Genomic DNA, 15395 nt, shown 5'->3' on the forward strand with positions numbered 1-15395 from the left:
TGTATTTTGTATACATTGGAAACACAATCCATTCTCCATAACACAAGTTCATAGAGCATTAAAACATGTACTTTAGAATGTTCCAACTTTGATGAGATTTACTAATATTTTATACCATCGAAAACAAATCTGAATTATCACTTTTTTCGTGAGTTTCACACACTAACTATATATCAGATGTTCTTTTTTCCTATCTGAACTATCACTATCTATATATTAAAACACATATTGAAGTTGATTAGACCAACTATCATTTGTCCCCTTTTTCTTTTTGAACTATCACCATCTACTCAACTAGGTATGCTCTAATATATAGATAATGATAGTTTAAGCAGGAAAAGAGAACAACTGATAATTAAAATAGATATGATACTCACAAATTTTTATAATTATCTTTATTTTATACAAAATAAAATCAAAGCAATATAAAGAAAAAGTTGGTCTTCCTGGTTTAACGAGAAAAAACAAAAACAATTTCAAATTTTAAGAGAAAGTGACACTTGAATTGGTTTATCTGAATAGAAGAAATTAAACTAAAAATATAAAGACTAAAAAAGAAAAGCATAAAGAAACAGATTTGGCACAAGAAACCAAGACTGGTATTTTTAGTTTTTGCATTGGGAAAAGAGCTTGGAATTCTAAAGTGATATTTCTTAATAACATAAAGTATAATGTTTAGTTGTTTTTAGGAAGTGATGTTCTATTCCCCACATATCCTTCCTTTTTTTTTAATCACATTTTGCTTTATATGACTACTTACACTTTTACCAGTCTTATAGTTTGGCTGCATACCAAAAAGATTTTTCTTCCTTAATAACTAAGTAAGGTTTGATTAACAAACAATAGCCATTTTAAGCAAGTACTTAGTTTCACATGTTTTTGGACAATCATGGTGTATGAGTCAATTTATATGTATCTCGATTAATTTTATGGGTACTTGCTACTATCCGTTAACACAATGACTAAGTAATTCGTTCAAGCAAGAAATAAGTCACCTAGTATTTTTGTTTCTGGTTGAATTTGAACTTAAGATGTCATGATTCTTGGTCTATTTTAGTGATCACTAAGCTATACCCTTGGGTGTGTAATAACGATGATGTGGCAAGCTGACTGGAAGTCCAGGTCGCAAACATTAGTCCTTGATTCTAAGATCAATGTAGAAGTAACAATATAAAGATAAACAACTTAACTTGACATCAACTAATAACTAAAGAGTTCAACTTTAAGGATAGACACCTCAACTCTTCACTGTGTCGGTTGAACACTTCAACTAAACAAAATAACCATCTAGACACCTTCAAAATTTATATGACATGTCAGTTGCAAGTCCAGGTGGCAAACATTAGTCCTTGATTATAACATCAATGCAGAAGTAACGACACATAGATAGACAACTTAACTTGACATCAACTAACAATGAAACATTTCAACTTTAAGAATGTATATCTAAACACCTCAACTCATCTCTACTGTGTCCGTTGAACACTCCAACTAAAAAAATGACCATCTAGACACCTTGAAAACTTATGTAACCACGTCAACATCAGGTACCCACGAGACACAATGAAAAAGAGTTTCGATGTCTCATCTATGTGTCCTACAAATAACAAGTGAAAAAGATGCTTAGCTTCTCTAGGATGTTGTTCCAAGAAGTACCCTTTATTCATCCTAGTTGGATTCTTTTATAACAGCCTTAATTTTCTACTTTAGCTGCAATATTCATGATTGGGGTGAATCTAAAAACTCATCTACAGATTCTGGGACCCCCAAAATCCTTTCAATAAAAAACAACATCAGTCACTATATATATACACACACATACACAATAATAGATCATAGTAACAGGACTCCAAATATTTGAACTTTTCTTCCTGTTCCTCAGAAAAAAATGGTTTTCATTAGTAACAAGACATTTGTATTTCTTCTTATATGTATAGGTTTCTTAGTAGTTTGTTCACATTCACAACAACAAAATGAGCTGAGGATATCGACGAGTAGGCGTATGCTTAAAGGATTAGTTACAGAGGAGGAGTTGAACACTGGCATGAAATCAGCACCAGTAAGTAAGACATTTGATCCAAATGGCTCAAGTAAACGAAAAGTACGAAAAGGATCAGATCCAATCCACAATAGGTCTTGAAGGTTTACTTAACAGGACATTCTGTATATAAACAAAGAGTTATGAGAGAAGTTTTCTTTCAATTGCATTCAAGACTTACTAGCATTGGTGTGTGTTAACATGAACACAAGAGAAGTTTCAATAGTACAATACAAGTGAATGTCTCTTTATAATTAATCTCCTCAATTTGCTTTAATATTTTTTTTCGTTTACCTTTAAAACTTTGATATTTTTATCAGTTTGAATTCATTATTGCTTAAGTTTTGCACAAGATGTATGATATTTGTTGCTAAAGTTCCTTGTTAAAGATGTGATTCTTGTTTTCTCCTAACAAGAAATTTAGAATAGGATTTGTACTTTCACATGAGAAAAGAACAGTTCATTACAATTCATAGACTTCCTCTGTTTCAATTTGTTTGTTTTACTTTCCTTTTTTGGCAACTGTGTAGTTTCTACTTTCCACGTGTCATGTTTAAGACAACAAGATTAGAGAATATTTTGGTAGGTTTTTACATATTTTTAGTTCAAGACCACACGATTCATAAGTTTTCTTCACTTTCTTAAACTTTGTGTGAAGTCAGAACCAGATAAACAAATTGAAACAGAGGAATCGGAGTATCAAGTATTAGAATGCTCAAGAGAATGGATGTTGGTTCAGCAAGCCCTGTTACCAACTATGGTAACTGGAAGCTGTATAAATGTAAGTGCCGCCAACATGCTCTTAAGTTTTATGTAGATTTCAAAAGGTCGTAGCTCTTTCGAGGCAACTTTCTTTCGTATGAAAATTTAGGTCTACCTCCTTTTATACTTTCAATCATCCTAATTCTCACCTCTAGACTTGTTGGTCTAAGCCAGTCCAAAAATACTCTTAACATGGTTTGATATTATTCACTCTGAATCAAGTCCGTACGATTTAATTTCTCCAAAAGGCCTCACACCATTAAGAGTATCCAACATCTTGTAAGTAACTTCTTTTTTCACATCTACTTTTCATGTGAGATTTTGTTCACATATATCCAACAATCTCTCTTGTGAATTAAGTTCCGTATGAACCGTTACCACTCATGGTTTAAATTGAAGATTAATTGTGTGTCACCCACATCAATCAAGTATTTATGGCAAACAGAGCACACTTACTTCTTTTTGTATATGCATTTTAAAGCTACGAGTAAAGGTAGCAAACCGACCGGTACACTGGCAAAGACACTAAACCAGGTCCTGTACCATTGTCCCCGTACTCGTCTCGCCAAATCATTGATTCTAACTTGGAATGCTTGGACATATTTGTAAAACATTTACATCTTGGGATTTGTGATAAAGAAAAGTAATCTGATCAAAGATAAAAAACTCAGCAGGTTGTATCATCAAAAGGGTACATCAATAAAGAAGTAAGATCTCTGCTCAGAAAAGCAATTTAATTTCTGCAATCAACATAGTCATAGGGATGGCAATGGGGCAAGGTGGGGTGGGTTTAAGGCTATGTGGGGCGGGGCGGGTTTAAAGTTGTGTGGGGTGGGTCGAATGCGGGGCGGGTTGAAGTGGGTTTTTAAAAAATTAATGTGGGGTGGGGCGGGTTGCGGGTATATGTGATTTTATGTGGGTTCAAACTTAATTTTAACTTTTTACATGTTATAAGAGTGATAGAACATTATTTATGAAGATAATTTCATTAAAGCTACTAAAATATTCAAGATAATAAATGAAAATGGTTCAATAAAAAATAATATAATTTCTTACATGTTTCTCAATTGACCTCTAAAAAATAAAATTTTAACTCACTATCCTATTAAATTAATACAACTTAATGAAAAAATGAATTTATTTTTATGAATTTTATTTTTAGTATCAAACATAACTAGAAAAAAATATTTAAAAAATTATGCGGGGCGGGTTCATGCGGCACGGATCTATGCGGGGTGGGTTGAAAATGAAAAGAATAGTTATGCGGAGTGGGCGAATTAAAATTTTTGCAGGTTAAGCTCAACCCACACCGCCCCGCCCTACACCGCCCCATTGCCATCCATCCTTAAACATAGATGTAAAGTTTAGTAACAAATCTGGTTAACTAGAAGATTTTCCACAAGGAAAATATACAGTTATGACAAGAAAATTGATTAGAATATTATGAAAAGAAGTGATAAACTATGATGTTTACTAGTTACTATAAATATCAACAAAACTAATATTCAATTTAGTATTGGCCAGAGCTATAAAAAGGTCAACGGTTGTGTGTCAGATCCTCCAGAAGCAGCACTCTTTTGAAGAATTCGACACGAGTGTGAAGAGTCCGAGCAATATAGTTTTTTACGCGCCCCTAGAACCCTTTTGTGCTATTATATATTTTGCTAAATTTCCATAGAGATCTGTCAAAACTCCAAGTACATGTGGAAAAGATGCAAAAAATAAACAAATTGTTTCATTAGCCCAGTCAATAAAGGTACAATAGAGTAGTTGATCCCCATCCTTTCCAGTAAAAAAAACAACAAAAAACCGAGTGTAATCCGACAAATAGGGTCTGGGGAGGGTAAGATGTAGTGATTCACCAATCTTACCCTTACCTTTATGGGATAGAGAGGCTGTTTCCAATTGACCCTCGACAACCCTCCTCCTTTATCTGGGCTTGGACCGTCTATATGAACAACCTCACACAGGTGGAGGTTTTCCAGTACAAAAAAGCTTCTTGAAAACACTAGTTTCATCAGAAATGATGAACAGAGGAAACTAAAGCTGAGGTAGGAGTAGTAACTAAAAGCTTCTACAATGGGTGCACCTATACCTTCACTTGTACTTACTAGAAGTGTGAAAGCAGTGGTACTTTGTGTTCGCGGACTTTAAACATAAAAGTCTGACAAAATTTCAGGCAATTCGATCAACATTTCATTTTAGAATTTCGTGATTTTATATAACCAGCACACATACTCTTTGTATGTTTTGCAAATACCAGAATCAACAGATATAGGTGGTACGAGGCAACATTGAAGAAAAAGCAGCAGTTATATAACTATCTAAGCTTCTCAACACAAAATTTCAGCTCAATAACATTACAGAATTTAGTTAGTTCATAAAAGAACACAAGGGGAATGAGTGAAATCATACACCTGAAGAGTTAAAATGTAATAACTTACAGCAAAATCATAAAAGCACCCCTATATGAGTGAACAGCAAATACCCAAACTCTCTCAATGCTTAGCTGTACAGTGCACACGCTCCAAACCCTGGAGCCACCTGATGGATACTGATCGATCTGTCTGGTTAACCAAAGTTAATTGTTGTGTCCAAAATACTCGATAGAACCTTATGTCCCCAGCTTATAGCAACTTTGTAGTAAAATCATCTGCAAAACCAACAATTTGTGGATGTAATCACTAACCAGCTTTAACCAAAGAATATATAGTCCATTTCAGCATGCGGTTGTTTCCACACTTGAACCTGTGACCTACTTATCACATGACAACAACTTGATCAATTACTCCGAGGTTTCCCTTCTATTTGTTAGTAACTTTTTATAGATATGAAAATGCATTGAACAGAGTTTAGAAATAAGACCAAATGTAGTATTTTATCAATTGTGTACCTGAATTATGATTCCTTGATGACGAGCTCTAAATCATCATTGGCATACTCTTCAACTTTTGTTCTCTGGATAATCCTGGCTGACTCGACAACAGATCCATTGCAATTATCTACCTCAATGTACTTTAGAGAAGAAACTTCTGCGAACCAAGAAGGAATTTCCACAAGTAATTGGCAACAATGCAGAACCATGTGTTCAAGCTTAGGAAATGCATCATCGTAAACAGTCCATTCTTTAAAACTGGAGCAGTTCACTATTTTCAAAACTTTGAGTTCAGCAAACTCGTCACTCACTTCCCATTCTTCATCCGCAAATTCAACAAAATTCAGTTCAAGTTCTTGAAGGTTCTGAAGCTGAGAAAAGCTTGATAAATGTTGAGAGCCCAGTATATAATAGGATACTTTCAATTTTTTGAGATTCGACGCAGAGATGCATACAAGATATGGTAAGGATTCTACATGTTCATCACCAAAAATGTGTAGCACCTCAAGCTGTGTTGGAAAATCCAACACACTGAATTGATCACTGCTCAAACCCTTAAATTTGCATTTCAGTTCCCGAATATTAGGCGTTTTCCCCAGCATCAATTCCGCATCCTCTACACAAGAAAAATATGGAGTAGAAAAAGTTACCAAATCATTAAGTTTTGATGAGTCCTCAAGCAATTCCTCTGCAGTAAAGGAGGGGGAAATGTGCAGATGTCTCAATTTAACCATGTTCCAAATTGTTGAGGGTACTGACATATATTCTCCCATTCCATTGACAATCAAAGTTTCAAGGTTCCACAACATGTGTATGGATGATGTAATTGACTCGTGAGAAGTTTGTGCAGCAAAATATCTCAAGTAGACCATGTTAGTTGGGATAGAATCAATCACAGTGAACTCCAAATCCAATACTTTTAGAAACCGAAAATCATGAAACATGTCTGAGGCATTAGCAATCGAAGAGAATGCATATATGTTATCTTTCCCGACCAGCACAGAGCTAACAAGTGAGCAAGACGATCTCCATTCTACTAGATCATCAACTTCAGCATAGAAGGCCAATCGGCGTTGACCAAGTTGATTGGGAAAGTAAACGTCTCCTTCGGACCTAGATTAAGGAAAATTGTACAATAGTAAGATTAATTTTCAAAAATCATTTCTTTACTTTTATTGATTGAACAAAATACCATTTAATTGGTCTATTACCTCTGTATCCTTTGTATAAGATTCTCCGTATGCGCTCTTTCCTTGCAGAACTGAAACAAGATATCATGAATGCGACATACTTTGACCTTACCACCACAATTTCTCTTAGCAAGCATCACTAGATTACTTTCAACAAGATTCTTCAAGTAACCTTCTGCTATATCTTCCAAAGTCCTGTGTTCATCATTTTTTACAAATCCTTCTCCAATCCACAACAATGTTAACTTTGAAATGTTAATTTCTTCCTCATCTGAAAACATTCCAAAGTAAAGAAAGCATGACTTTAAATGATACGGCAAGTTCTGATAACTTTGTTCTATAATGTTCTCCGGGTAACAGCGAATTTCAGTTCCTAAACTCCTGGCCACTTGCTTCCAACATTGTTCCGTCCTCTCCATCCCAGCGAGTATACAGGCCACAAAAACAATTGAAAGAGGCAGCCCTCCACACTTTCGTACTATCTTTGGCCCAACTTTTTCAAAGAGAGGGGAGCAGAATCCTTCACCAAATACTTTCTTTTTCAGTAATGTCCAACTTTCACCATCATTAAGCATGCGAAGATGTAGGGGTTCACTAATTGATCTAGCATAGTAGGCAACATTAGAGTGTCGCGTTGTTAGAAGAATTCTACTTCCATTATTGGTATCACAGAAGCAATGTTCTAAATCATTCCATGCCCTAGCATTTGGTACGTCATCAAGGAGAATGAGATATCTTCCGGTTTGTAAAATTTGGCGAAGCATAGCTGCTAAATCACTAGTCTCTTTACCAAAAGGAGAGCTCTCATCAATAGAAACACGTAGTGTCTCCAGAATAGACAGTAACTGTTCCCTCCGTGAATGTACTGAAGACATGTAACATTGTGCAAAGATATCAAAGCGATCGGCAACTGATTTATCCAAAAGGAGTTTGTTGGCCAAGGCCGTCTTTCCTGCTCCAGGCATGCCAACAATTGAGATAATATCTAGATTTTTGGATCCTCCTGTTAGTTGGCGTCTTAGTGTTCCAATTTCATCCTCAAAGCCTACAATATCATCATCAATCCTTTGAGTATGAGAAGTGTAAGTATCTTCGGTACCATGTGACGCTGAGTCAACCTCAAGACTTTGGATCTTTGCTACCCCTGCTCTAATCTCCTCTATGAGTTCCAAGAGCCAAAGCATGATACACCACTCAGGAACTTTATTGCTTACACAACCATCAACGACATATTCAACCTCATATGCTTTGCCAATCACTAGTGCCACAGAATGCTGAAGCTTGTCGTATTTGTTGTGTCTCTCTAATGCAACAGATCTGAGAAAAGGTTGTAAGCTCTCCAGTTCTGTTTGAATCATTTGAAGTTCATTCGTGAAATGAGCAAGCGAATTTGAATAATGGTCATGGAACTTCTTCAGGTTGCTTAAGAGGAAATCAACATAGCCTATTCCATGAATCCTTGGCAAACTAGATTGGAACTCCTTTCGGATAATATGGTAGATCAATGTCTTGACGCGCTCGATAGTACCTTGCAAATCAGGAGTCACTTCCTCCGATGCCACATCTTCATGTAACGAATAAACACGAAGTCCAGAATCAACCACCACAGTGTCAATGTCTTGGAGGTGAAATTCGAAAACTTGTACAGACAGACATCTGATATTGTCAAATAAGAGGTCAAGCATCTCCTGAAGGATTACTATTTGATCTGTCAAACCAACAATCTGACTGAGATTACTAATAGTTTGTAGCTCTTTCAAGTTGTGTTGGAGAGTCTCCATAAAGCCAACTATACAATCAGCTGCATTCTCAATTTGGATAATCGGATGTGTTACAGCTTGCAGGACATCAATATAGATCTTACGAACGCCTGACTGAATGGGCTTAATCTTCATCTTCAAAAGATCAGAAAACAGATCATTCATTTCTTGATTTTCGCTGTCATTGCTTGGAAAATACAACCAGACAATCATTGCTGCGCGACCAACCACAAGTAAAACATGAGTCAAGAAAGCATGTAGGCTTTTCGGCTCCATGGATCTGCCCGAAACAAAGCAAACAAAGTTCCTCAGTAACTTCAACTCCTTAAAGACAGAATCTCCCAGCTCAACAAAATCAGACAGATTCTGAATGACAGTATCAATGAATTCAATTACAAATTCAGGAGTATCGATGCCGTCTTTATTGGATAATACTAAATGGATATCTCTGATTTCCAACTTAGTGATCCGTATCTTTTCTTGTATCCGAGAGGTAACACGATCAATGTGATGGATCTTGTTGACTTTTTTGAGGTCAACGGCAGTACCTTGAAACAGAGCTTGTACTTTGTAGGTGAAATCTGCCATATATGATAAATCTGTGAAGCTGAGGAAAATATGCAGGAATTCGAAATCCCTTTTAAGGAACTTGATTTGTTCCTTTGAAGTTTCCAGCATGTCTGAATCCCATTGAACTGCAATCTGCTGCAGAGCTTCAAGGAGATGATCTTTGTCTGGAAACATCACTCTGCCCTCTTTCTCACAACTCACAAGTAGTGTTAATTGCTTACTCAATGATGGACACACTATTCATTTTTCTTTCTCCCTTTTCTTGATGGTTCATCTGAAGAACAACGACCGTGTCTTCAGTTTTTAGCTACCAAATGCCAAAAGACATTTCAGTTTTTCCACTGTTTGACTTTGGCATTTTGAATGAGACAATAAATCTCCTTGGTGTTAAATCAATGGCTAGAAATGAGTTGAATTATTCCATATATTTTTAAAGACATAAATTCATAAACAAACACTCAAGTTGAGTATTCAACATATAAATTTTTTGAGGTATCGAGATAATCATTTTGTAAGTTGAGTATTCAACTAATATAATGGAGACGAGTTGAGTTATCTAGACGTGCATACTCAAAGTTTGAGTGTTTACTTGCCATACCAAGTTTAAATGTCTGTTTAGTATTATGCCTTTTTTTTTAAATGTCAAAAATGACCCTTAATAGTATAAGTTGTGAAAATAAGTGATAATGGCAGGCAATGGTGAAAGCAAATGAAGTAGGGATGAACAGTCTTCTTTGTAAATTTCTTTGAATAAACATCTTAATATACTTTGTTAAATCTTAATAATCTGAATCATTCAAATCTATTCAAATTCACTTAAGTGATTGTACAATTAAAAAAATGTCGTTTTAACCCATTTAATGGTTAATACCTGAATAATTAAGATTCAAATCTAAAAAAAGAGCATATTTTATGACTTAGATCTATATAATTAAGATTATGACCTTCGGTGAGTGTAGATAAATAATACAGCAGTCATGAAAGAACCATAATCCTAAAACAAAAAGTTTTGCTCGACATAGAACAAATCATTGCATAATAATTTATACTTTGAAATCCTTTCATCGTCCAATCATTGCATAATAATTTCCATTTATTATTTAATCATGGGCAAATTAAATCATTGAATACACTTCAGAATATTTATTTCCTCGGTTAGGTGGTTTCCTTGGTCGTTTAACTCTGGTTTAGCTCCAAATAGCTCGAAACTCACCTAATCATCAAAATACACCAATATAAGCAGAATCACTAATATTAATATTCAGAAGACAATAAAAGTACTAAAATATGGGGCAAATAATGACACTATTATATGCCGAACATCATAAATAAATGAATTAGTCTCAGCAAGTAATGTTTTAAGCAAAAATATAATCATTCAAGAAAAAAGCTAAATTTCATGGCACAACTGACACAGTTTCAATTCAGTTTGAGATAATGTTGCTCATTCTTTATCTATCATAACCTTCAAGTATTTAGTAATCTCGAAGGAGTGGACTATAAAGATTGAACATTAGCATTTCAGTGCAACCACCAATACCATGTCATGAATATTGAATATACGGAGTCAATTAATTTGAGATATAAGCATTAAAGATTATCTGTGGTCTGCTCCTTGTGTAAACACTTAGATTTAGTCCAGTTACCTGATCAAGAAAAGCATTTAACTTCAGTTGCATTGGTTCAATGGCATACTTGATAACTGTTGGAATGTGTGCGTCCACTATCGGTCAATGGACCAGGTCCCTTGACGCAACAAGAACAACAATAATAAGTAAATGCAATAATGTAAATGACACAATCAGTTTACGTGGAAACCTCCTTGCTCAAAGGCGGTGAAAACCACGACATGTACCCACAGGATTTCAACTCGACTCCATTTAACTCTAAAAGGAGCAATGATTCAGATTACAGACTCTTGTAACCTAGGAATTTAACTCTAAATCCCTTCCCCCTCAGTGTAGCAACTCTACTACAAAGAAAGAACTAAACAATAACTCTATTGCCCACTAAACCACCTAACTCTAGATGATTTAGACTTCAACTTAGCAACAACTCTGTTGCCCACTAAACCACCTAACTCTAGATGATTTAAACTTCAACTAAGCAACAACTATGTTGCCCACTAAACCAATTAACTCTAACTGATTTAGGTTTTTTGACTGAAACAAAATAATAATCTGATTCCTTTATAGCACAGGAATAGATTTACAATTTAAGCACATTAGACACAAAGCTCAAAATACAACAAAGACGCTTCAGCACTCTATCAGGTCCCTTTGTTGAGCATGAGCAGTGTTCTTCCTTGAAGATTACCTTTTCTTTTTGAGCTTATGAATTTTCAGAAATTCACAACTTTGTTTGCCAAACTTGGGTTTGTGTTTTGAGAAGAGACTATTCAAAATGGACACAAACCCTTAGGACGAGGCCATTGACTGAGAGCCTGCTGTTCTGAAAAGCTGTGCACCAACCACATCACAGTTGGCAGCTTTTTGACAGCTGTGTTTTCGTCTTTTTCATGTACGCAGTGTTTCCGGGACCAGGTCCCTTGTTGTGTTCTTTGATGCTCGAGTTCTTGAAAAAGACTTGCTAGCTCTCTCTCTTTTTGAATGAATGATGTTGTTTGTTTATTGTAGTATATATCAATTACCAACAAGGGTTTTGATCACTGAAACAAACAACTTCGTTCGCCCTTCCTATTGGTGAAATACGTTGCACATTTCACCAACCAACTTGACAAGACAACTGTAAAGATAGTTTTACAACTATACACCACTTAGAATCTGGACGAGAGCACTCTGCCAGGGACCGAGTCCCTGCATTTGTGAGGATCATGAAAACACTTAGAATATAACATTTTCCCCCTTTTTGATGATGACATACAAATATTTCTTACGCTGAGTTTATTCATTCTGTTTACATCTCTACGTTATTCAAATAAGGCGAAACGTCGCGGTGACTCGAAAAATAATCAATTGAGTCTATTTTAAAAGAATTTTAAGCATAAATGAATTTTAAAGGAGTCGCCACCTAATTTTAGGAAAAAACTAGGAAACCAATTAAATGATCTATGAAACCATTAGGTTCTAGGGAAGGGGTTCAAGTTATTTTGAAGGGAAGGTGTTAGGCATCCTTCGAAATCCACAAATGTGGGTCCCGACTGAATTCATTTTTTCAAATTGAGGAGGAGATAAAAACAAATATACAAGTATAATAAACAATTAATATACACAAATAATAAAATAAAACAATAATAAGGAACAATAATAAATAAAAATTATAATTCGAACTCCGTTTCGAATAGCTTAAATGGAAAACAGCTTCGTGTACCTGTAAAGACACTTAGTAAAAGTGTTAGTACTAAATAAATATGAATAAAAATGAATAACTCAAATAATAACTTAAAAATAAAACCCGTCTTATTAACATGGAAGGCCTTGGAAATCGATGGTAATTTCTTCATTGGCCAATTTTAACAAATAAAGAATATAAACTTAACTAAATTTTCGTCATTTAAAATGGGGAGACCTCAAAAAACCGATGGAAAGATTTTTTCATTGGCCATTTTTAACTATAATTAGTCAACTAAATAATATCAATAGAAGGAATGTAACAATTAACAAGTATCAAGACATGACCATCAAATATCGAAACTAACATAGAATAAACAGAGCACTAATATAACCAACTCAATCAACCTAAACATAAAAATGTCCACAACAATTCAAAAATGCACAAAGCCACAAATATTATAAATACACACAATAACAAACTAAAAATAAATAAAAATGTTACAACGTCATAAAATAAAACTAAATCAAATTGTATCAAATTTAGATATTTAAAATGGCAAAGTCAAAGTAACATACTAACATTGTTGGAGTTTTAAAACTCATTAGAAAGTGCAAAGAATTTATGAATAACACCAAACAAAACAACATGAATATGATAATCACAACTAAAACCAGAGCATAATATATAAAACAAACATAAATATAATAATAATGATAAGAGAAGGAACAAACAACAAAATCTATAAGAAACCAGCCCATCAACATGAAAATAATACCTACCCTTAGTACGAAAATATAAACAAAGCAGTGATGAAGAATACTATCTTACCGATCAGATTTGAAAGTCATCGGTGGTATGTGAACTCATTTCGCCGGAGATGGATGTCGTGTCTCGCTGGGTTGTTGTTGTGTGAGCTTCGAAGTTCGTAATTCGGGTGGAGCTGTTTTCGCTGGTCTACTGGTTTTAGTTGTTTCCGGTGGTTGTTTCGCCTGAAAAAGAGAAAAACGAAAGGGGTTTTGGGTCTGGAGGAGGTCGGTTTTAGTTGGTGGTTTGGTGGTCTGCGTTTGGTTTTGTCGTTTGCCGGAAAAAATGGGTGACAGAGAAGGTGGAAGCAGAGCCGTCTTAACATCTAGGCCACTAAAGTCATTGCTTAGGGCCCTATATATTTTGAAGCCCTCATTTTTTAAAAAAAAAATAATTACTTATATATGTTATTTTAAAAAAAATTATATTTACTATGAGTGTTATGATTTCTACTAAGAAAATTGCATATGAGATGAAAATAAACTTGAATTTCGTAAGAAATAATTTGATGAAAATATGGATAGCGAAATCACAGTCCCTTGAAGAATCTTTTAGAGTTGATTTCTTTATATATGTAGAATAGATCAAACTATCTTTTCACTTCAAAATAGATTTGAACCAATTGAAGCATATGGAAATATTTTTGATTTCTTATTTAGTGGTAAAATATTGAGATCACTAGATTATGAGAATTTAAAAAAAATATTGTCTTAACCTTGAACTTTCTTTAACACGGAATAGTTATTCTGATATTCATGGTTTAGATTTATTTTTTGAATTAAAAGTGTTAAGGGAAATAATATAAGTAGAAGATAATGATCTAATGAAAATACTCAATCAAATAAAAAGACTTGATTCTTTTCCAAATACAAATATTGCTTACAGAATAATGTTAACAGTTCCTGTAACCATTGCCTCAACCGAAAGAAGTTTTTTCAAAATTAAAATTGATTAAATCTTCTTTAAGATCAACAATGTCTTAAGAGAGATTGAGTGAATTAGCTATATTATCATTTGAAAAGGAATTATTAAAACAAATTGATTCTAAAACAGTACCTAATGACTTCGCATCTAAAATAGCTAGAAAAGTATATTTTAAATAAAAGTATATATGATGAAAAAAATAAAAAATATTAGGGCCCCTCTCTTAAGTTTCGCTTTGGCCCCTAATGTTGTTGAGTTGGCCCTGGGTGGAAGCTGGTTCGGTTGGAGCAGGAGAAAATGGGGTCTGTTTGGTTGTGTTCTGGTGGATTTCTGGTGGTTTGGGAGGTCGCCGGAAAATGGGTTTTGAGTTGCTGGTTTGGCAGAAAAAGGGTCGTTGATGGTGGCTGTTTGGTCGAAAACAAATGGGAAAAGGAAGAGGGGTTTGTGGTGGTTGTTGTCTGGCGCTTCGGAGGTGGTGGCAACGTGGCGGTGGGTTTGCTACTTGTTGCCGGAAAACAAAAAAGGGGAGAGAGTTTTGGAGGCTGTGAGGAGAGGGTTTGACCAGTGGGGTCTCTTTTGAGTGGTGACTGGCGGAACTCCGACGAATTTATTGCCCAAGAAAGATAATGAACAGTAAAAATAATACAAAGTTTGAAATAATCTAAAAATTGACCCCAATGCTAAAAAAATTTCACCACCACCTAACTTAATAACTAAACTATTCTTTAAATAGAAAATCGAAAACCACTTATAGTACAGTACCACTATCTTAAAACCATGAGCTAAAACCACTAGCTAATAAAATATCTGTGTATGAAATCTTATCCATATTTGAATGAATTTCTAAACTGTGCAAAATATCAAAATAAATATTAATAGATGTAATGAATAAAATGAATATTAAAATAAAAATAAAAATATAACGAACGTAACTAATGACATGTAAAAAATGCAATTTTAAAATTAACTGATAAAAAATCCCAATTTTTGATAAATAATGATAGTTATCGATAAACTTATTTAAAATAATAAAAAAAATATTTTGAACTATTAAATAAATAAAACTTAAAAGTTACGAATTTTGAAAGTGTTAGACCAAAATTGGGTGTCAACACATTCATTTCCCGTGTCGTCAGTCCCAATACCAGAAGACCCTTTCCTGGATCTTGTCCCTTGTT

At 34.5% G+C, this 15395-nt stretch overlaps 1 protein-coding gene across 2 annotated transcripts; it reads right to left on the bottom strand.

Moving 5' to 3' along the window:
• Window positions 1–5125: 5125 nt before the first annotated feature.
• On the bottom strand, window positions 5126–9573 carry LOC102582769 (putative late blight resistance protein homolog R1C-3). Of its 2 annotated transcripts, none has more exons than XM_006355071.2 (3): window positions 6887–9573; window positions 5694–6788; window positions 5126–5453 (listed from the first exon to the last, which is right to left on the bottom strand). In XM_006355071.2, exons 1-2 carry the CDS (start codon window positions 9367–9369, stop codon window positions 5699–5701), a joined length of 3573 nt encoding a protein of 1190 aa, XP_006355133.1. In that variant the 5' UTR covers window positions 9370–9573; the 3' UTR covers window positions 5126–5453; window positions 5694–5698. The 2 variants fall into 2 exon arrangements, with proteins under 2 accessions (XP_006355133.1, XP_006355134.1); XM_006355072.2 differs by having other exon boundaries at window positions 5126–5555.
• Window positions 9574–15395: the final 5822 nt, after the last annotated feature.

The sequence above is a fragment of the Solanum tuberosum genome, unplaced genomic scaffold (genome assembly GCF_000226075.1).
Source record: "Solanum tuberosum cultivar DM 1-3 516 R44 unplaced genomic scaffold, SolTub_3.0 scf00192, whole genome shotgun sequence".
NCBI classification, from domain to species: Eukaryota; Viridiplantae; Streptophyta; class Magnoliopsida; order Solanales; family Solanaceae; genus Solanum; species Solanum tuberosum.